The 23,961-nt window shown below is 32.6% G+C and overlaps 2 protein-coding genes across 8 annotated transcripts in view; one reads left to right on the top strand and one right to left on the bottom strand.

Annotated features, from left to right (window-relative positions):
• Positions 1-23,961, bottom strand: part of LOC127728572 (uncharacterized) — an 879,051-nt gene that overhangs the window by 643,551 nt on the left and 211,539 nt on the right. The window lies entirely within an intron of this gene.
• LOC127728565 (ATP-binding cassette sub-family A member 2-like) overlaps positions 1-23,961 on the top strand; it is a 110,309-nt gene that overhangs the window by 2,106 nt on the left and 84,242 nt on the right. The window contains exons 1-4 of one of the 2 annotated variants that reach the window (XM_052236032.1): positions 14-144; positions 4,728-4,817; positions 16,188-16,281; positions 22,964-23,075. In XM_052236032.1, coding sequence (XP_052091992.1) covers positions 4,752-4,817; positions 16,188-16,281; positions 22,964-23,075 — 272 coding nt within the window. In that variant the 5' untranslated portion in view covers positions 14-144; positions 4,728-4,751. Of the gene's footprint in view, positions 1-13; positions 145-4,727; positions 4,818-16,187; positions 16,282-22,963; positions 23,076-23,961 lie in introns of those variants that run through there. The other variant, XM_052236031.1, reaches the window with a different exon arrangement.

Below are 23,961 nucleotides of genomic sequence, written 5' to 3' on the forward strand. Positions count from 1 at the left end.
ATAATTTTTGCTCTTCTTACTTCTTGTACTGTGATTGTTGATGTGAAATCAATAACGATGATTGATAATAATTGAAATGTGATTGTATTTTGCACAAACATTGATTATCGATCTGTTTGAATCTACCCGTCAATCGCTGATAAGGTTTGTATCCATGTTTTTTTTTCTGAAAGTGCCAGAAAAATAAATTCTGTCAGCATACACAAAACCGTGACAATTTGACATCTGCTGAAAGTCCAAGTGGTCATTATGACACTTGTTATTAATATTAACTGTAATATTTAGTTTTGAATGACAAAGAACGTTCAATATATTGACTGGGACTAATACATGACATGATAACTCATGCAAAAAAAAGGGGGAATAATTGATTATGTACAAAATGTAGAATATTTCTCCATTCCAGATTCTGCAGCTATTTAGAATTCTTCCCTTTTTCGTGTCGTCTCTGGGTCGTCTCCTGGTTAATTCAGCACATGACATAGTTATTTTGGCACCTACGTTAACAGATGTTAGGCAGAGACAGGAACATATATATAAATATACTGTTCCCAGGGCAGAGCCAGAGACTAGTCCAAATAATTATGACTCTTGAAAGGCTATTTTATTTTTTTGCTTCAAAGCAAATAACAAAATAGCCTTTCAAGACGTCATAACTATTTGGACTAGGCAGAGACGTGTCGGTGATAAGCAAGTAACACATACCATTTTCTTCATATTTTTTTCACTCTTGGCACACTTATATTTTATTTTCATACACAGTGATAGAGTCTCAAAAAGATCAAGTTACAGTAAATATAACATATTTTATTTAGATTTTGCATAAAAGAGCAGTATCTTAAACTTGAACTAAATATTTAAGAACTTAGTTTTCATGCATTCGTTCATCTTTTTTATTTTCTAAATAATATCAAACTTTCAAAATAGATGTATATTTGTATTTAAAGCAAGTAAAATTGGTGAAAGACTTTCTTAAAATTGTCTTAAAATCACTTAATTCCAAAACATTAAGCATTAAGGGATTGAAAGGTGATGGTATATGTATAATTATTTGATCATGTTGTGTTCCAGATATTATTTAACTTCAACCTTGTTTTAGTTTTTATGTAACAGGTTAATTGTGTGCTACCAGCCTGAATACCTTCCACACTGAATATGTTTACTACCATAGTGCAGCATACTATCCATGTCTGTATATAGGATTTTTCAGTATAGGGCATAGAAACTATACTGCATGCGCACATTGCTAGTAAACCAAGGATTTCTATAGTAATACTATATAGTATAGTATGGAATATAGTAATACTATACAAATCCTTGAGTAAACATACAATTCTTGATATAAATGTAAATTATTTGATACAAATAACATGAATAAGGTAGGAAATGTGTAAAAGAAGTTAATTTACAATGATTAACAAAATTTTTTATCAGCTTAATAAGTCGACCAGTGTGTATTAAACAAGAGTTAGGATAAGGCCTTATATAAAAGGAACTTGCTGTGATTATGTTGAAAGAGTCACAATAACCAAAATTGTTAATTGCCGGAATGCTAGGTAGGGTAAGGAGCCGATTAATTACGAATGTAACAATACTATTTGTTTCTACAGTAATATTACGTTGTTGTTACACAAGATTTATTAAATTTTTAACAGACTTTTGTTTTTATTGTTCAATTTTCCGATATGCATTGTCAATATAGTTATTACAATGTAACATAGTATCATGAACTCTGTAGAGTTCTTAAACAGACTTGGTATTTAAAATAAAAACAAAAAATAAATAAGACAGAGTATAGCACACAAATAAATAAAGCACATGGATAACATAAGTAGGCAACAAACTTAAATCAAAGCAAGCAAACTAAAAGCACATTTTATGAAAAAGGTGACAAAGAGACAAAAGCAGCATCATTAAATAATTGAAATAAGAGCAAACTAGAAACAAAACACTGAAGGTTGTGTTTGTACATGCACAATAATGCTGCCATCTCCTATGATCCCCATTGGAATTCAGAGGTTAATGATGATTTTTATGATTTACTTGCCAACCAAATCCCTGAAAACATTGTTCAGCTCCATTAAAGAAAAATTTAAACTAGTTCCCATACCTTGACCAGGTGCATTTTACACCAACAACATCATTCCTTACTCCTGAATCAGCTATGCACTGTAAAGTATACAGGCACATACATATTTTTTTTTCAGAATCCATTCAAATTTTTAAAATACCTTACCTTAAATCATAGCATTGTATATTGTTGAAGACTACATTTTGACCTCTAGATGTTCTCTGTAATTTCATATTGCTGCATTGTGTTTCATAATTAACAGCTCCTTTTTAGTTTTATCTCCTCTTTTTCATACTCCAAAGGGCATACATAGCACTAGGTACAAATGTAAAATCCTTTTTGTTAAGAATTTCATGTAAAATATTTCAAAATGAAAACTGTAAACTGGGAATTTTTTTCGCGCCATCTTTATTTTAGCAATTTACCAACTGAATCTTAATTTGCGCTGTTTTGAATTCATGATTTGTAGAAAGCCTGAACAAAATTGAATACATGATTTTAAAACAGCATAGTTGTACATGTATTGTCAAGATAGAGTTGAAAATCGATCAAAAAAACATTTTTGTCTAAAAAAAGTCAAGTTTTTGTCGCTTCATTAAGTATATGTAGATTGCAAGTTATTTGTGAAATGACTTATGTATATTAAGTACACTTAAACTGCTACATGTATGTTTACTTGTAAAAACACATACCTAAACAATTAACATAAAATAATAGCTTTAGAAAGAGCAAACAAGAAGCTGCGAGGAACACAATGATCAATCAGTCTTTTGATCATATAATTAATCAGTGAAGCAGGTACAATGTGGTAATTATTTGAAAAATGATTGAAGGTGTCATTTACCTAACTGTCATGAGTTTTGTTTATATAGAAATATCAATAATTTCTGCTTGCTAAAAATAGATTTCATTTTAATTTGACTGTCATGAGTTAAAAGTTTTTTATTTTTTATACTGCCTTTCATATAGATATTAAGTTTTAGCTTGTGATATAGATCTCTCGTCTGAAAAAAAAAACGTTATAAATTGGACCTTGCATATTCCTATTCGTATATGTTAATGAATGGTCTTCATTCTATGAATCAGTTTTCCTTGAAATATTGGAGAAAGTTTTATTTTTGCGTTTCCACTCTTCATTGCGAAAATAAAACTGCAGCGAAAATTTTCCTGTTTACAGTACTCAAATGTCAGTCTTATTGAAATACAGATCTGTATCCACGCTTTACTTACAAGAATCTAACAATGCTCAGTTCTACTTTTTGTTTTGACAATTGTTAAGTCAACCAATGAAAGTTCAGCCTCCAAATGTGTATCATCGTGACAAAACCTGATGATTCCCCCCAAAAATTGTAGATCTATAGGAACTGTAAAAAGAATAAAAAAAATTATCAATAAACAAGATCTACATATCTGCTCACCAATTAAATATGATCGAAACAAGCAATTGATTCCTAACAGGAGATATTGCCCTTAAATACAAAAAAAAATTGTGATGTGGAAGAAAAAGAAACTGTGAACAGAAAAAAATTATTAGCAATACGAGATCTAAAAAGATATGAATATGACTGTTAACATCTATTGACTCCATTGACTCCTTATAGAAGTTTTGTCTCTTAAATGAAGATTTTTAAAGTAACAATTGTGGCATATCTCCTATTATCTGCTAAACTTTTATAGGACAGAAACTGAACATCACAAAAACAATCAGCTATACCATTTCTACAGTTATGTCAAATTAATGACCAAAACTTGTTTATTGGCCCTATTGCCCTTAAATCAATTTTCATCTTTTTATGATATTTCACAGCATGCAAATTTTGCATTTTGGTTTCAAAGATCTCTGAAACATCTGGAACAATATATGTACTCTTATACCAAACTCAATCTATCATCCAACATGGCTGCCATAACTAAAAATAGAACATACTAAGGTTAAAATGTAAATAATTGTCTAATATCTGGAAAACTATAAATAGATCTATAGGGAAATCTGACAGGAGAAAATGTTTGGAAAGTCATGATCTTCTGTACATGTAGATGCATCAAAACTGACAGTTGATTTCTCATTGGATTTATTGGCCTTTGGTAATGAATTTTATGAAATTTTAGCATTTGTAGATATTACAATATATCTTGAAAACAATTGTTGATGAAGGGATTGTCATTTAATTTGCATTGGAGATCAGAAATTTTACGCAGATATCAATTTGACATTATTTTGGCAGATGAGCAATTTAGGCTCCTTAGAGGCTTTAGTTACCTTTTCTAATATGGAATCTTGTGTAATTTTTGTTTGCCTTACATGTACAAAAATGTACATGTATATCAATTATTTCAATGTTATAAATGCACCTGATAAAATACTAAATAAAAGCAATTTTATTGCCCACAGTTTACTTGAATATGTAACAGTCAGTTTGCATTTTAGGTACATATGTGACATAAACATTAAAAGTACAAAATGTTGTGCATATGCAATGTTAGAGTGGATCTGATTCTATATTTCCTCCCCAATTGGGGCTGGATCCTGTACTTTTTCCTCTCACTTCTGCGGCAACACCACCTGGCATTGCGCAACAACCTTATCCCCTCCTGTAATATAAATTTTTGACTTAATTACTTTAATTCTAATAAGAATTGTTGTGATATCTTGCAGATCAAGAACTTTACTAAGAATGAGATGGGATTTATTCACCAGTATAGATTGTTATTGTGGAAAAACTTCACATTAAAAAAGAGAAGTCCAGTAAGTTACTTATATATTAATGACAATTTTGATACTGTAAATTCAGACATTTTTGCATGCGATTATTACTGTGATTAATTGCCCAACAATAAACAAAAATGTGAGATTAATCATTGTGATTTCATGAAATGTTGCATACAACGTAGCTATCAAAATTTAAGTTTTTATTTTTGTGAAACCTATCCATTTGCAATTTTGGTAATAGTAAACACATGACAATAATATATGAATTTACAATGGTTGATGGTGAAACTGTTTAGCTGACCTGTTTTAGAGAATTAATGTTATCAGCTTCTTTGTCTCATGGGATGATAAGTGTGCTTTAGATGTGGCTCCAACATGTTCAAATCTGACCTACAACTTTGGTGGAATTCGCAGGCAGTGATAAGTTATAACCTTAGTGCTTTTCAGATCTGTCAAGACACCTACACGTGTACTTCCTGTTTTTCAATACTCTGAATTTTGAAATTGTGTATGCAAGGACGACAACATGTGCTTTCTTGGTATGCAAGGATGACAACATGTGCTTTCTTGGTATGCAAGGACGACAACATGTGCTTTCTTGGTATGCATGGACGACAACATGTGCTTTCTTGGTATGCAAGGACGACAACATGTGCTTTCTTGATCTTTTTGTTCAAACAAACATAGATTACATATCCGATAAACTGCTATGTTCTTTTTATGGTATACTACATCAAGTTTCCTTTTCATTCTAGTTAGCTGGCATTTTGGTGAATTTCAGGCATTGGACTCAGAATATTTTATGAAAATTGTACTTTCCACAGATTTAAGTTTGATTTTTTTTTCTTGTGCTCAACATCTGTTCTCCGTATCACCATAGTAGCCACACTATAAACCCATAAACCATGTTGCCAGTGTACATGTATGTCCCTGGAACATCTTACCTTTCAATTCCCAGAAATGTACATTTCACAACTAGGCTGCAGGTCATATCAGCACATCTATTATGTTTGTCTCGACTGTGATGAAAGTCACAGTATGGGAGACAAAGGGATTACTAACTGGCTGTGGTGGCGTAAACTATTTGTATAAAGCTTTATATTTCAGGAGGTAGAAGACCTGGATGCTTCATACCTTGTAGGCAGATACCTATTCATGCTTATGTTATGAAGTTTCCGTCTGTCATGTGTCCATTGTCCTTGACCTCATTTTCATGGTTCACAACTGCTTGAAAAAAATTAGTTTTTTTTATACGACCGCAAAATTTTTGCATTCGTATTATATTATGGCGATGTCTGTGTCGTTGCCCAAGACATTTTGGTTTCCAGACAATAACATGAGTATAAGGGATCTCTATGAAATTGTAGCACAAGATTCCATACCACAATAGGAAGGTTGGGATTGATTTTGGGGGTTATTGTCCTAGCTGTTTAGGAATTAGGGGCCAAAAAGTTTGTAGTCCAAAGACATTTTGGTTTCCAGATGTTAACTTGAGTATAAGGGTATTGATCTCTATGAAATTGTAGCACAAGATTCCATACCACAATAGGAAGGTTGGGATTGATTTTGGGGGTTATTGTCCTAGCTGAGTAGGAATTAGGGGCCAATAAGAAGCATTTTTCTTGTTTCAGGACAATAACTTGTGTATAAGTGTATGGATCTCTATGTAATTTTACCACAAGGTTTTATACCTCAAAAGAAAGGTTGGGATTGATTTTGGAGGTCATGGCCCAAACTGTTTAGGAATTAGAGGCTGAAAAGCGGCCAAAAAACTAGGATTTTCTGGTTTCTGGACAATAACTTGAGTATACATGTAAGTCTATGAACCACTTTGAAAATGTTCCACAAGGTTCCATACCATAAAAGGAAGGTTGGGATTGATTTAGGGGGTTATGATAATAACCATTAAGGAAAAAGGGTCCAAAAACAATACTTTTGTAATACTTTGTATAAATTGGTTATTTCTTGACCAATTTCAATGGGGTTTTAATTCAAAGTCTTCAATTTTTGGGGTTATTTAATATGCTGAATCTAACTGTGTATATAGATTTTTAATTTTGGGGCCTGTCTTCAAATTGGTCCACATAAAGGTCCAAATAAGGTCCAAAGGCTCCAAAATTTAGCTTTTTTTATATTAAAAAATGTGATTTCTTCTAGTTCTTTGATATGCTGAATCTAACTGTGTATTTAGTTTTTTGATTTAGGGACCTGTTTTCAAATTTGTCTACATTAAAGTCCAAAGGGTCCAAAATTAATTTTTTTTTTGATTTTAACAAAAACTGAATTCAAGGGGTTCTTTGATATGCTGAATCTAAACATGTATTAAGATTTTTGAATTTGGGCCCAGTTTTCAAGTTGGTCAAAATTGGGGTCCAAAATTAAACTTTGTTTTATGTCAACAAAAATTGAATGTATATGAGGTTCTTTGATATGCTGAATCTAACTGTGAATTTAGATTTTGGATTTTGGGGTCTGTTATCAAATTGGTCCACATTGTGGTCCAAAGGATAAAAAACAAAACTTTGATTGATTTCATCAAAAATTTAAATTCTTGGGGTTTCTATGATATGCTGAATCTAACCGTGTATTTAGATTTTGGATATTGGAGCATAATCAGTCGGGGGACTTATTGAAATAAGTGATTTTTAAATCACTTATTTAAGTAGAAAATTCGAAGTTTTGTCACAAATTGTGATTTTGTAGTTTTACCAAAATTTTAAACACATAGGTTTAGATAATATCTTTTCATTAGTAAAATTTAAAAAAATGAACTTTTTGCTTCTTTTAAGCAGCAAGGTTTATGCCTTTGATGCAATCATTTAGCTGCAAATTCTATTTTAGTTGAAAAAATGCTATAAAAATGGCTTTACATAATGAACTGATACTTTCTTAACAGATTTTTCCCAGCAGTGGGAGTATTTTTCCTGTAAAGTTCAAGGTTTCATCTTATAGATTATGTAATAAAATTCTACTGTTTGCGATCAAAATTTCACTGTTTGGGGGTGTTGAAATTAGTAGGGGTTATTAAAATAATGATACTTAAAGAAGTGATTTTTTGGAAGGAAATCGAGGTATGATACTTAAACAAGTGAATTTTATGTCAAAATCCTAGGTTTAGTACAAGGTCATCACCTGACATGACCCGGTCATCCTATCAACACAGATGTTGGTTCTGATTATTTTAGCAACATTATTAGTCCCTGGATCATTAGTATTCTATATTTAAAGCTACAATAAAATTAAATCACTTAGTCTAGTGATTAATATGTACTACTTAAATAGGTGATTATTAAAGAAAGACAACTCTTACTTCCAAGCTTTATGGACATAATGTTACTTGAATCAGTGATTTAGAAAATCACTCATATAAGTAAGTCCCCTGACTGATAATAGGTAAAAGTCCAATTTCAAAATTTACAGGTCTTTGACCACATTTATTCTGTGACAGAAACTTATGATGCATCAAATATTTAAAAATCACAATCCAAATTCAGAGCTGTATCAAGTTTGAATGTAGTGTCCATACTTGCCCCAACTGTTCATGGTTCAACCTCTGCAGTCACATCAAGCTGTGCCGCGCCGAACATTTTATTGTCAAGCGAATTTCTCACTTATTATGAGGAATAGGATAACTATATTTGGTATATGGGTTCCTTGCAATTTCTGCATGTCCGTCAGACAGAGTTCACCTGACCTCGACCTCATTTCATGGATCAGTGATCAAGGTTAAAGTTACATGATTAGGTTCTTTTCTCAGAAACTATAAGCAGTAGATCAACTATATGTGGTGTATGGAATGATTGTAAGGGGTACATGTCAGTCTGGCAGGTTTCATCTGACCTTGACCTCAATGTCATGGTTCATTGGTCAATGTTAAGTTTTTGTGTTTTGGTCTGTTTTTCAAGTACTATAAACAATAGGTCAGCTATATTTGGTGTATGGAATGATTGTAAGGAGTACATGTTTGTCTGGCAGGTATTATCTGACCTTGAACTCATTTTCATGGTTCATTGGTCAATATTAAGTTTTTGTGTTTTTGACTGTTTTTCAAATACTACAAGCAGTAAGTCAACTATATTTTGTGTATGAAATGATTTTAAGACTTTCAACATGAAATCAATGGTCAGTAAAGAAGGTGAGACAATTCAACGTATGCACTTTTGTTTTTTATACATGTAATTGAATGCATGTATTGAGTAGCTTTAATGACCTATGAGCTTATTCTGGTTGGTGCACTTTTTACTTAATTTTGGCTGTGGAGTATGAAAGAATCCTAAAATATGACAGATTTTCTCCTCAGCTTTCAGTCAACCATTGGGTATTGTTATATGGAGTCACATGTACTTTGTGTTTTTTTGTTTCAGTTGATACACTTTGATAATAAAAACTACAAGGCCGTAACTGGGCATATTATTTTAGTGAGGCAGACTATTTGCTGAGCGGAGTGAGCGAAAAAAAATTGAGCCGAGTGAAGCAAGGCAAAAATTTTGGCAGGGGTGGGATAGATAGTGCAAAATCTTGCATTCTAGGCAATTCTAGAGAGCTTGACATCGTTTTAATTTTGGACACTTTTTATATATTTTTCATATTTTAAGACGTGTACTAACACCAAATTTTTAACAACTTTATTTAAATTTATATGTCAGATAAACATCCAAATATTAATTTGAGTCTGCCGCCAGAACCTAGAACAACATCGACTCAGTAGAAATTGTTATTCAAATTGGAGTTTGCCAATTTTTCTATGGCCGGTTTCGTCAAATCGTTTCAGAATATTTGGTCTGCTGACATCCTTATCGCGATGAACATGGAGCATGGCAAGACCGCACAGTGTCTTGCCACTCATGCATGCTCTTTCCCAAGTTTTCAGTCGTCTCAGGGCAGAAAAAGAACGTTCACAGCAGACGCTCGTCACTGGAAGAGTTTATAAAAGCACAAGAACCTGTCTTACGTTTTGGTAAAAATCCTGATGTGCGTATACTAGAGCTTGCTGAAGGGAATGGGGAACAGATTCCTTATCTGTAAACTTTGTTTTCCATCTTAAAATCTCCTGCTACCAGTTTTCAATGTCTAGCAAATGGGGGTTGTGCGCTTCTTTTATTTCATCTATGCATTCGTCTGTCAGGTAGTTAAATTTTCCAGGTAAAAGGTATTGACCAGGAGTCAAGAGTGAACAAACTAAGTAAAGAGTGAGATAAGATACATGTATAAGACTCTAATTAGAGTTCATTTACTTGTGTGATATGGATACGGGGGAATTGGACTGGAGTTTTTCGCCATTTACTTGTAGGTCCGTGATTTCAGATTATTTCTGGAAATAGTCAGTGGTAAGATGATTTAGATCCAGAATCTAAAAATGAGGGGGTGGGGGGTCCCATCTAAACAAAAAAAACACGAAATTCCGTAGTCCCGAATTAGAAAACACAAAGATCCTACCGTCCCTTAATAATGTCAAATTGGATTACGGGATGTTCTTTCAAATTTTAAGGTAAAAGAAACATGGATAAAAACTCGCCTTGCCACTCATGCATGCTCTTTCCCAAGTTTTCAGTCGTCTCAGGGCAGAAAAAGAACGTTCGAGTCTTATACATGTATCTTATTTCACTCTTTACTTAGTTTGTTCACTCTTGACTCCTGGTCATTTATTAGATGGGACCCCCCACCCTCTCATCCATGCAGGTTTCATATTATTTATATTTTTTTTTATCTGTAAAGAGAACGAATAAAGTTGGGGAAAATGGGGAAATGAATACGCAGACAGGACTGCTCCCATGAGGTGCCCCAGTACTTGATTTGTCAGTCTATTTATAGTTTTTGGATTAGTTCCAATAAAGTTATATTCAATACTCAAACTCTTAATCCCTGTTGTGATCACAAACAACATCAGTTAGTTTACTAGAATTATTCCTTCCTCACCTTCAGTATCGCTTTTACTTTTTCTGCAAGAGCCTGTTTTTAACCAGAGATCAATGATGATTAACGTTACTAGGTTAATGTAATCGAGAAACATCACCCGTTGAGATGCTGAGTTATATTCGGAAAGAATAATTTAAAAGGAACGATGACAAGTTATACAAATTAAGGTTGAGACAGAAAAGACAAATGACTATATTTTGTATTTAATTACCATAAACAAATACATAAAAAATACACAAAAATAATTCAGTGTCGAAATTTTAGTGAGGAAATTGCCTCACTTGCCTCAATGGTAGTTACGGCCTTAAACTACAAAGTCAATGAGACTTAACATTTTCATGACCACCATCCTTGTAGTTAAAGATTATGCTGATATTTCGTATTTAATTGTATAATGAGTAATTACAGATGTATATTTACAAAACATGACTTTTATTCCAGTTGAATTACATTTCTATACTGTCATGACTGTGTTCTTCTTGGCAATGAACTATATTTAGATTTGATAGATAAAAGAAGATGTGGTATGAGTGCCAATGAGACAACTCTCCATCCAAGTCACAATTTATAAAAGTAAACCATTATAGGTCAAAGTACGGCCTTCAAAACGGAGCCTTGGCTCACACCGAACAGAGCTCACACCGAACAGCAAGCTATAAAGGGCCCCAAAAATTACTAGTGTAAAACCATTCAAACAGGAAAACCAACAGTCTAATCTATATAAAAAACGAGAAACGAGAAACACTTATGAACCACATCAACAAACGACAACCACTGAAAATCAGGTTCCTGACTTAGGACAGGTGCAAACAAATGCAGCAGGTTTGAACGTTTTATCTGGCGCCAACCTTCACCCTAACCTGAGACAGTGGTGTAACAATATGACATAAAAGGTCACACTATAAAACATTAATTGAAAAAAGGCTCAACTCATCAAAGTATGAATACTAACAGATTTTAGAAAAAAGTTAGACCATGAAAACCAAATTACCAAATAGTTAAATTATAAACCACAAAAAAATATATCAAAGCCAAAACCAGTATGAAGATATAGAGCTGACTCTTTATAAGTAATTATGTAATGAGTAATTGTAAGATTTTAATGGTTTGGTTTGATAAGGGAAACCCCCTCATTAAAATCTTTCTTTAATAACTGATATGAAAGCCAACAGATATCAGTAGATGTTTATTCATAGCATGTACAGTTTTTCAATTAGCAAAACAAAAAAGAACATGTAGTGATCAACTTTTTATTCAAAATTAAAGTTAATTACAAGACATAAAATTAAAGTTAAATACAAGACATAAAATTAAAGTTAATTATAAGACATAAAATTAAAGTTAATTACAAGACATAAAATAAAAGTTAATTACAAGACATAAAATTAATTAAATTTTTATCTTATACTTTATAGTAAAAGCTAAATAAACATGTAAGAAGTGAACATTGGGGTCTTTTATAGCTTACTACAAGTATATGATATGTGGTTTGTATAGTTGCTAACGTATATGTCATTTGGTCTCTGGAAGTCAGCTATATATAGTTGTCTCATTGACAATCATACCACATCTTTGTATTTTCATACGACCGCAAAAAATTTTGCGGTCGTATATTGGTATCACGTCATTGTCGTCGTCAGCATCGTCCGAAGACAGTTGGTTTCCGGACAATAACTTTAGTATAATTGAATAGAAATCTATAAAATTAAAACACAAGGTTTATAACCACAAAAGGAAGGTTGGGATTGATTTTGGGGGTTATGGTCCTAACAGTTTAGGAATTAGGGGCCAAAAAGGGGCCCAAATAAGCATTTTTGTCAAGCCTTCGACTTTTGTCGAAAAAGCGAGACATAGCAATCCTACATACCATCGGTGGCGTCGTCGGCGGCGGACACAAATATTCACTCTGTGGTTAAAGTTTTTGACATTTTAATAACTTTCTTAAACTATCCTGGATTTCTACCAAACTTGGAAAGATGCTTGTTTATGATCATAAGATAGTATCCAGAAGTAAATTTTGTAAAAAAAAAATTCCATTTTTTCCGTAATTTACCTCTAAATGGACTTAGTTTTTTCTGCCAGGAAACATTACATTCACTTTGTGGTTAAAGTTTTTTAAATTTTGATAACTTTCTTAAACTATCCTGGATTTCTACCAAACTTGGACGGAAGCTTGTTTATGGTCATAAGATAGTATCCAGAAGTAAATTTTGTAAAAAAAAAATTCCCATTTTTTCCGTATTTTACTTCTAAACGGACTTAGTTTTTCTGCCAGGAAACATTACATTCACTCTGTTGTTAAAGTTTTTAAAATTTAAATAACTTTCTTAAACTATCCTGGATTTCTACCAAACTTGGACAGAAGCTTGTTTATGATCAAAAGCTAGTATCTAGAAGGAAATTTGTTCCTGTTTTTCTGTATTTTACTTATAAATGGACTTAGTTTTTCTTCCAGTTAACATTACATACAGTCTGCATTTAAAGTTTTTTAAACATTAGTTAGATTCATAAACTAACCTGGATTTTTACTAAACTTGGACAGAAGCTTCTTACAATCAAAAGATAGTATCGAGAGGAATATTTTTTTATTTTTTTTCCTCATATTTGTTGATCCTGCGATTAATAGCAAAAATAGGCGAGACACTGGGTTCCGCGGAACTGTTACGAATTTTTCTAGTTTCCTGACAATAACTTGTGGAACGGTGTATGGATCTCTCTGAAATTGTACCACAAGTTTCCATACCACAAAGGGATGGTTAGGATTTGCTTTTGGGGGTTATGGCTCAAACCGTTTAGGAATTAGGGGCATAAAGGGGGGAAAAAAAGGGTTTCCTGGTTAATGGACAATTACTTAAGACAATTTAAAAGCAGTGTAAGGGAGGTAACCCAAACACAACGCAACAGCATAGTGTATGTGTATTAAACAAAAGCAAAGAAAAGGGGGGGTAAACTTTTTAATTTTTTTTGTAGGGGGAGGGGGGGGTCAATTCGCAACAGCAAAGTGTATTGCACAAAAACATAAAATTGAATATAAATTCAAATCATATAACCAATTCTAAGTTCTTTGACTACAGTTATTCTGTGTCAGAAACCTATTATGTTTCAAATATTTAATTACAATCCAAATTCAGACCTGTATCAAGCGTGAATATTGGGTCCATTTTTGCCCCAACTGTTCAGGGTTGGACCTCTGTGGTCGTATCTAGCTGTGCTCGGCGAAGCAATTTATTATATGTACTCTACTGTTCATTTACTTTTGGTTTTATCAGTTGAGTTAAGGGATTTAGTCATGAATTGATACAACATATTCCTAGTCTGTACAATTAATTGATCGTCAGTATGTTTAATATTGAATATTTTTAATTGATTCCTTTTATCATGCTAAGTGTTTTCCCAGACATTGATTTGTAAAAGTACATTACATAATGCCATAGTAACTACATTGTACATATAACTGGCTGCATTGACATATTAACAACGTGCCATTCATTTAATACACTTTTAATTACACTTCCATAATAGAATTAATAGCAATCTTTAAGGCAGGCAAATATCTATATTTATATATGTGTTATTTGTATATAATATAGTCTTAAAAATATCTGAACTTGTCATTTTCATTGTTCAGGAGGGAATTGGAGCTTAACAGAGCACAGATGTCTGAAAGAAATCACTAACATTCTGTAATAAATCATTAATTTGAATCCCAGTTGATAAAAGTTTACTTAAAGGTCAACATTACAGTTACTTCAGTGGTAAAGTTATTTGTGCAGTTAAAAAGGACACATTCACTGTTTTTGATATCATGAATGAGTAGCTATAATAGGTATAACTGACCCGCTAGATATATTTATAGCATTTTAGTAGGGATTCCCATGGGTGATTATCCTATTTTGCCATCCACCAGATCACACAAGGAAACCTAATATATTTTAATGTCTATGTAAGAACTGAGGTGTCTTTATCTTTACGTAAGGTTCATGATTCAGTGATTCATTCTTTTTATGATTGATAACATTTTAATATACAGATATTGATGATAACATTATACTTAAATGGTCAATGCCATCTGCTGTCATTTTAATAGACACAGGTTACTCTACAAGACACAGCCCAGTCACGAAAAAAAGGGGGGGGATTCCAACCCCAAAACCCCATTCCCCATGGATCCACCAATGCAGCCCTCATTTTTGACAGTGATAATATACTGGGAAGAGTGACCTTTCTGCATGTTCGCACATGATAAAAGTTTTAATTCTATAGATAGGCAAGACATTTCTGCAAGTTAACTCTTGTCATAGTTAAATACTGTTGATGATAACAATGCTGAAGATAAAATAAGTATTGTGATAAAATGTTTTAAATAAGTTAGATTGACCCACTTTTGTTTGATTCAGAGTCAGATGATACAAAAAAGTTCAGTGCACTGGTGACAGCTTGATTGTGGGGAAATTGCTCCCTGATAGAATGATAAAAAATGATTATTAACATAAGTTTGTTGTTTATCACATGCACAGGATGAAGTTTTATTGATTAAAAGTTTAAAGTTCAATTGAAAAATATTTATTTTTAAAGAGGCATTAGCTGCTAAATTCATTACTTCCAAATTGACTCAAACTCTTTAAATTGATTTATAACATACCTGTGACTAACATATTTCAAGAATTACAAAAGTTACATATGATTTGATTTGATTTTTAGTGTTTTAACGCCACCTTTAAGCACCCCTTTTGGGCTATTTCGTGGCGGCCAGTTTTTATTGGTGGAGGAAGCCGGAGTGCCCCGAGAAAACCACCAACCTTCGATAGGAAAACTGACAATCCTAGTCAATTAAGATTGGATTCGAGTGCACCAGCACGAGCGGGGTGCGAACTCACAACCTCAGTGTTGACTGACTAGTGATTACAGTAGCCACCGAGGCCCCCAAAAGATACATAGGAAACAATAAACCATACATGAAAATGTAATAAAGCTTCCACATTTTTAGCTGCGGAACCGTAGACTATGGTCCGCAAATAGTCAAAAAATATCGTAAGGACCTATGAGCTACGGTTCCACAGCTACCCCATTTTATGCATATTCAAGGACTAGAACTAGAAGATTGCTTAATAAGAAATGAGCAATTTGTAACAAGGCATTTCATTTTGATATTTATCTGTTTATATTGGATTTTGTATTAAAATTGAATATTAAAATAGATTAGGTAAATTATTAGTTTTGAAAATGATAAGGGTGCCCTCTACAAAATTTCAATAACAAACGTGTTGGAACAAACCTCGCAAAATTTAGTTTTACTTTTATTTCTTGCTTATCATCTCTATTAACAGCACCCCTGCCTGGCAATTTTAATTTTGGAGTAAAAAACCATGGACTATACAAGCCAGAATTCGGTAATAATATGAAAAATTTAAAAAGGAAAAAAGTACTATTTATTAGAAAAGCCAACAGGCAGTTATGCTTATGAATTATAACAAGTTTTTATTTTTTCAGTTTGTTTTGTTATTTGAAGTATGCATTCCTTTAGTACTGTTTTTAATCCTCCTGCTGATCAGAGAACGACAACCACCAGTTCCAGTCAGAACAGGTAAGTTTAAATTGATGGTTCATTTAACATTTTATAAAGGAAAACGCTTTGTCCTGTCCTGTCAAATATATCAATATTTGAAACTCATATCTATGTCAGTTTGAGACCAATGTTTTTGTCAAATCTAAATAATGAAAAAATAAGAAGTTGCAATATGATTGCCAATGAGACAACCATTTACCAGAGACCAAAGGAAGTGGATATAAGCAACTATAGGTCACCTTACAGCCTTCAACAATGAGAAAAACCAGTACCATATAGTGCATAACAAAATGTTAGAAAATTCAAACAAGAAAATCAATGGCCTGATTAAATAGAAAAAAACACTTAAAGAATGTGGCAGGGTTAAAAATGTTTGTGGGCACTCAAATTCTCCCCCTAACCTGAGTCAGGTGGAAAGGGCTTAACTCATCAGATCAGCATGAAGCACAAATAACAACTTATAAAAAAGGCAAGAGACATAACATACCAATCTAAGAGTTGTCAAAGTTACTGAAAGCTAGTTTGAAACTTCAGTTTAACACCATATTTTTTATCAAAAATGCATCCTAATATTCCCCCTTCAATTTGATGGGCTTTAAGAGTCCCGTTTTAGTCTTTGGTTTTTATACGACCGCAAAAAAATTTTGCAGTCGTATATTGGTATGACGTTGGCGTCGTCATCGTCGTCGTCCGAAGACACATTGGTTTTCACACTCTAACTTTAGTTTAAGTGAATGGATCTCTATGAAATTTTAACAGAAGGTTCAATACCACAAAAAGAAGGTTGGGAGTGATTTTGGGGGTTATGGTACCAACAGTTAAGGAACTAGGGGCCAAAAATAAGCATTTTTGTAACATCCAGACAATAACTTGTGTGTTAGTGTATTGATCTCTCTGACATTGTACTGCAAGATTCCATATCACAAAGGGAATGCTGGGATGGATTGATTTTGGGGGTAATTGCCTCAAAATTTTAGGAATTAGGGGCCAAAAAAGGGGCAAAAAACATGCATTTTTCTAGTTTCATGACAATAACTTGTGTGTAAGTGTATGGATCTTTCTGAAATTGTACTACAAGGTTCTATATCACAAAGGGAAAGCTGGAATTTAGTTTGGGGGTAATTGCCCAAAACGTTTAGGATAAGGGGCCAAAAATAAGCATTTTTCTAGTTTCCAGACAATAACTTGTGTTCAAGTGTATGGATCTCTCTGAAATTGTACTGCAAGGTACCATACCACAAAGGGAAGGCTGGGATTGATTTTGGGGATAATTGCCTCAAAAGTTTAGGAATTAGGGGCCAAGAAGGGGCAAAAAACAAGCATTTTTCTAGTTTCAGGACAATTACTTGTGTGTAAGTGTATGGATCTTTATGAAATAGTACTACAAGGTCACAAAGGGAAAGCTGGGTTTGAGTTTGGGGGTAATCGCCCTAAACGTTTAGGAATTTGGGGCCAAAAAGGGGCCTAAAAACAAGCATTTTTCTAGTTTCCAGACAATAACTTGTGTCCAAGTGTATGGATCTCTCTGAAATTGTACTGCAAGGTACCATACCACAAAGGGAAGGCTGGGATTGAGTTTGGGGGTGATGAATCAGAAGGGGGTTCAAAAAATTTGGGGGAGAGGGATTTTTTTCCCTTTTTTTCCTTTTTTTTCTTTAAAATTTTCCATTTTAAATTGGTTATTTCTGATATATATATAAAAGCAAATAATAATGATATGGTTTGAATAGGTAAACTAAAAAAATTTAAGTTCTTAGACCACATTCATTCTGTGTCAGAAACCTATGCTGTGTCAAATATTTAATCACAATCCAAGTTCAGTGCTGTATCAAGCTTGAATGTTGTGTCCATACTTGCCCCAACTGTTCAGGGTTCGACCTCTGCGGTCGTATCAAGCTGCGCCCAGCGGAGCATTTTTTTGTATATTGCGATCTTTAAATAAATTATTTTGGTTTCCCTTGCATTCAAAAACCTTGTATTCAATTTTAACTTCTAATTGCACTTCTATTGCATGAATTAATAGCACATTCATGACATTATTTGAGACTAAATTTATAAAGTAAGTTTTTGCAGACAGATTTTTGAACATTGATTGCAAATGACTTTCCATACACCTTAATCTCTATTACATTGCTTATGCGTTGTTGTGTGTCCTTTGTCTGATTGCAAAGGTACAATTAATTTTTATGCCCCCTCCGTAGCAGTGGGGGCATTAAGTTTTACCCTTGTCCGTCTGTACGTATGTACGTACATACGTCTCAAAATTGGTTTCCGTTCTCTAACTTGGGTTTGCCTCAACCAAATGTTATGAAACTTATACACAATGCTTATTACCACAAAACACAGATCAAGTTTGAATTTTGGTGGCGTCACTTTAACTGTTCTATAGTTATGCCCCTTTATAAATGGAAAAATTGCAAAATGTTTAGTTTCCGTTCTCTAACTTAAGTTTGCCTCAACCAAATGTTATGAAACTTATACACAATGCTTATTACCACAAAACACAGATAAAGTTTGAATTTTGGTGGCGTCACTTTAACTGTTCTATAGTTATGCCCCTTTATAAATGGAAAAATTGCAAAATTTTTAGTTTCCGTTCTCTAACTTAAGTTTGCCTCAACCAAATGTTATGAAACTTATACACAATGCTTATTACCACAAAACACAGATCAAGTTTGAATTTTGGTGGCGTTACTTTAACTGTTCTAGAGTCGTGCCCCATTATAAATGGAAAAATTGCAAAACGTCACTTTAACCGTTCTAGAGTTATGCCCCTTTATAAATGGAAAAATTGCAAAATGTTTAGTTTACGTTATCTTAAGTTTGCCTCAACCAAATGTTATGAAACTTATACACAATGCTTATTACCACAAAACACAGATCAAGTTTGAATTTTGGTGGCGTTACTTTAACCGTTCTAGAGTCATGCCCCATTTTAAATTGGAAAAATTGCAAAACGTCACTTTAACCGTTCTAGAGTTATGCCCCTTTATAAATGGAAAAATTGCAAAATGTTTAGTTTTCGTTTCTCTAACTCAAGTTTGCCTCAACCAAATGTTATGAAACTTATACACAATGCTTATTACTACAAAACACAGATAAAGTTTGAATTTTGGTGGCGTCACTTTAACCGTTCTATAGAAATGCCCCTTTATAAATGGAAAAATTGCAAAATTTTTATTTTTTCTTCTAAATATCAAGTAATTTTTAAAATTGGAGTTATCTTCCTTTGTCCATGATTATAGTTAAATCAACTACAATCAATGCTTTATACAATGCAATGTTTAATTTTGACTTCCACTGATAAAACACAGATCAAGTTGAATTTAGGTAGTGTCACTTTAACCATTATTGAGTTATGCCCTTTATAAATCGAAAGATTGCAAAATTTTTACTTTCCATTCTGTAACTTAAGTTTGCCCCAACCAAACATTGAAACCTATACGCAATATTCATTACCGCAAAACTAAGATCAAGTACAAATTTTTTGTTTCCGTTTTCTAACTTTAGTTTGCCTCAACCAAATATTATGAAACTTATACACAACCGTTCTAGAGTTATGCAAGTTTACAAATAGAAAAACTGTTGAAGTTTTAGTTTCTGTTCTCTACTTAAGTTAGCCTCAACCAAATGTTATGAGACTTACACACAATGCTTATTACTACAAAACTCAGATCAAGTTCAAATTTGGGTAGCGACACTTTTACCGTTCTTCAGTTATGTCCCTTTATAACTATATGATATGCAAGCGGGGGCATCATCTGTGTCCACATGTGGACACTATCCACATTTATTTCTTACTTGATCTGAAGAATGAAGTTATTTTGGTCATTGCAAATGGTTCAAAAGATCATAGAACTAAAAAATAAAAATTAGATGCAATGTTATTCTTTCATACAAAATAAAATTTGTATTGACCCCTTGGATATTGTCCATTTTATTCCAGGGATTACTTTTTTCTCACCTTTAATGTAATTATGATATAAGACCCTTAATTGTACTCAAATTCATCACCAATCATGCAACTTACAAACAAGAAACTATGCCATTCTATAATAAGTACATGCTCAACTTCACTCCAAGTTACCTAAAACCTTACTTTAAACCTAAGGGTATCAGTTTAGCTGCTCAGAAAAATGCTTCTACACTTTTTTCAGGAATGCTGAAGGCCAAATGTATAAAAAAACTAAGGAAGGTAAGAAGCATTTGATTGCCTCAAAATTTTAGGAATTACGGGCCAAAAAAGGGGCAAAAAACATGCATTTTTCTAGTTTCCAGACAATAACTTGTGTTCAAGTATATGGATCTCTCTGAAATTGTACTGCAAGGTACAATACCACAAAGGAAAGGCTGGGATTGATTTTTGGGGTAATTGCCTCAAAATATTTCGAATTAGGGGCAAAAAAGGGGCAAAAAACAAGCATTTTTCTAGTTTCAGGACAATAACTTGTGTGTAAGTGTATGGATCTTTATGAAATTGTACTACAAGGTCACAAAGGGAAAGCTGGGTTTGAGTTTTGGGGTAATTGCCCTAAACGTTTAGGAATTTGGGGCCAAAAAGGGGCAAAAAAACAAGCATTTTTCTAGTTTCCAGACAATAACTTGTGTCCAAGTGTATGGATCTCTCTGAAATTGTACTGCAAGGTACCATACCACAAAGGGAAGGCTGGGATTGAGTTTAGATGGTGATGAATCATAAGGGGTTCAAAAAATTTGGGGGGGGGGGTCTTTTTTTCCTTTTTTTTTTCTCTAAATTTTTCCATTTTAAGTTGGTTATTTCTGATTTATATTTATGCTTAATCTAACCATGTATTTAAATTTTTGGATTTTGGGCCTCTTTTTAAATTTATCCAAATTGAGGTCCAAAGGGTACAAAATTAAACTTTTTGATTTCATTAAAAATTGAATATTGGGGGTTCTTTGACAATTACTTAAGTACAAAACATAATTTAAAAGCAGTGTAAAGTTGGTAATTCAAACTCATTTGAATATCTCACCTGCACTGCTTTTAAATTATGTATATTGGAAATTTGCCAATAACTTTATTGTTAATAAATTCCATTGGAAATTTGCCAATAACTTTAGTATAATAAACTTCATTGGAAATTTGCCAACATAAAATGTTGCTGATGAAGGTTTTTTGTTTATTTTTAGCCATTACTATGATGTCATTTATTATTTGAATAGCCTTATGATGTATTTAAATTTTTTAATACTTTTATGATGTATTTAAATAGGCTTTTATGGTTGCAAATTTATTTGGGTTGTAATTCAAACTCATTTGAATATCTCAGCTACACTGGTTTTAAATTATGTATATTGGAAATTTGCCAATTACTTTAGTATCAATTAATTCCATTGGAAATTTGCCAATAACTTTAGTATAATAAACTCCATTGGAAATTTGCCAATAAAAAATGTTGCTGATGAAGGTTTTTTGTTTATTTTTAGCCATGACTATGATGTCATTTTCTATTTTAATACCTTTATGATGTATTTAAATGGGCTTTTATGGTTACAAAGGAATTTTATTTTTAGATATTACTGTAAAATGTTGCTGATTAAGGTTTTTTGTTTATTTTTAGCCATGACTATGATGTCATTTTCTATTTTAATACCCTTATGATGTATTTAAATGGGCTGTTATGGTTGCAAAGGAATTGAGTTTGATAGTTAATGCTCCAAGAGAGATTCAAAAAGTTTGAAAGGGGGGTTTTCCAATATTTCTTAAACAGTTCATATTTTTTTTTAAAAACATTTTTCAAATTTCAAATATTGAAAAATTTCAAGAAGTAATCTTGAATTGCACAGTATGGCGCATTAGATTTGTAAAATCTTTGACCACATTTATTTCTTTGATATGCCCAATCTAACAGTGTATTTAGATGTTTAATTTTGGGTCCAGTTTTCAAATTGGTCTACATTAAGGTCCAAAGGGTCCAAAATTAAACTTAGTTTGATTTTAACAAAAATTGAATTCTTGGGGTTCTTTGGTATGCTGAATCTATACATGTATTTATATTTTTGATTTTGGGCCCAGATTTCAAGTTGGTCCAACTTGGGGTCCAAAATTAAACTTTGTTTTATTTCAACAAAAATTGAATATATGGGGTTCTTTGATATGCTGAATCAAACCATGTATTTAGATTTTTTATTTGTGGGCCCCGCTATCAAATTGGTTCATATTGAGGTCAAAAGGGTCCAAAATTAAACTTTGTTTGATTTCAACAAAAATTGAATATATGTGTTTCTTTGATATGCTGAATCTAACCATGTATTTTGATTTTTGGGCCCTGTTATCAAATTGGTCCACATTGAGGTCAAAAGGGTTCAAAATTAAACTTTGTTTGATTTCATCAAAAATTGAATTCTTTGGATTCTTTGATATGCTTAATCTAACCATGTATTTAGATTTTGGATGTTGGACCATAATAGGTAAATTAAATTTTTTTAAGTTCTTAGACCACATTCATTCTGTGTCAGAAACCTATGCTGTGTCAAATATTTAATCACAATCCAACTTCAGAGCTGTATCAAGCTTGAATGTTGTGTCCATACTTGCCCCAACTGTTCAGGGTTCGACCTCTGCGGTCGTATCAAGCTGCGCCCAGCAGAGCATTTTATTTAATTTTGAATTTCATAATTATTTCATGACAGTTTATATTATTAAACATAAAAGTTTTTTTTTTTATAACTCTAGGTCACCAGTCAGCGTTTCCTTTACCATCAGCTGGAATTATTCCAATTATGGAAATGTTTTGTGATGGAGCTCAGAGAGATGAATTTGGTTTCCTTACTTTTCCACATGCTAAGTATGTTGAAAATGATAGAATAAAACTTCACCAACAGCTGATATGTCCTGTCAATCAAGTTACCAGGATCTATAGTTTTACCCTTCCATCATTCTAAAACTCACGATAGAGTAATACACACTCATTTTGTTTATGCTGCAGATATTGAGCTGATATTTAATGTGTAGTCATAGAGCAAGTTTACACTTGTTCTAGTTTCAGCATCTTGTACATGAATTGCTACCAAAGGAACAGGGTCATGTAATTGAGCTTTAATGTTAAATGTATTTTAAACAAATTCTCTAATTGTAAAGTTTAATGTTGAATCTTATATTATTCAACAACTTTTTGCTATCTTTATCCAAAACTCTTTATATTTACGGGTATATGGACTTTCAGTAATAGTTAATATTATAAAAAAGGAATATAATAAAAAATTCTGATTGTGTAGCTCACACATGACGAGAACCTTTTAAAAAAAATATATAAAAGTTGATATCTAACTCAATTGCTAAGTTGGAAGTATATGCATATTTTTTTATTTGGGGTAGTAGGTCAATAATATTTGGTATGCAGTTGTATTGGCATTGGCATTGGAGATTATATGACATAGACCCCCTCAGTCATGGTTCATTGATTTTGGAATTTTTGCATAGTTAACATGTCATAGTTTATGATTAGGTCAAATATTTTAAATGGGAACCATGTATGATAAGTCAATGATATTTGATATGCAGTTGTATAAGCATTGGTGCATCTCATTTCCATGGAGATTATTTCGTCTCGGTTCAATGCCACAATTGACTTGACATTAAATACCGGGTATTTGAAACTATCCTTAAAAAAGGCACATACTAGATTAAGATTATGATTTTTATTAACTCAACTTATTTTATTTACATGGTGT

Source organism: Mytilus californianus, unplaced genomic scaffold (assembly GCF_021869535.1).
Source record: "Mytilus californianus isolate M0D057914Y unplaced genomic scaffold, xbMytCali1.0.p SCAF_2, whole genome shotgun sequence".
Lineage (NCBI taxonomy): Eukaryota > Metazoa > Mollusca > Bivalvia > Mytilida > Mytilidae > Mytilus > Mytilus californianus.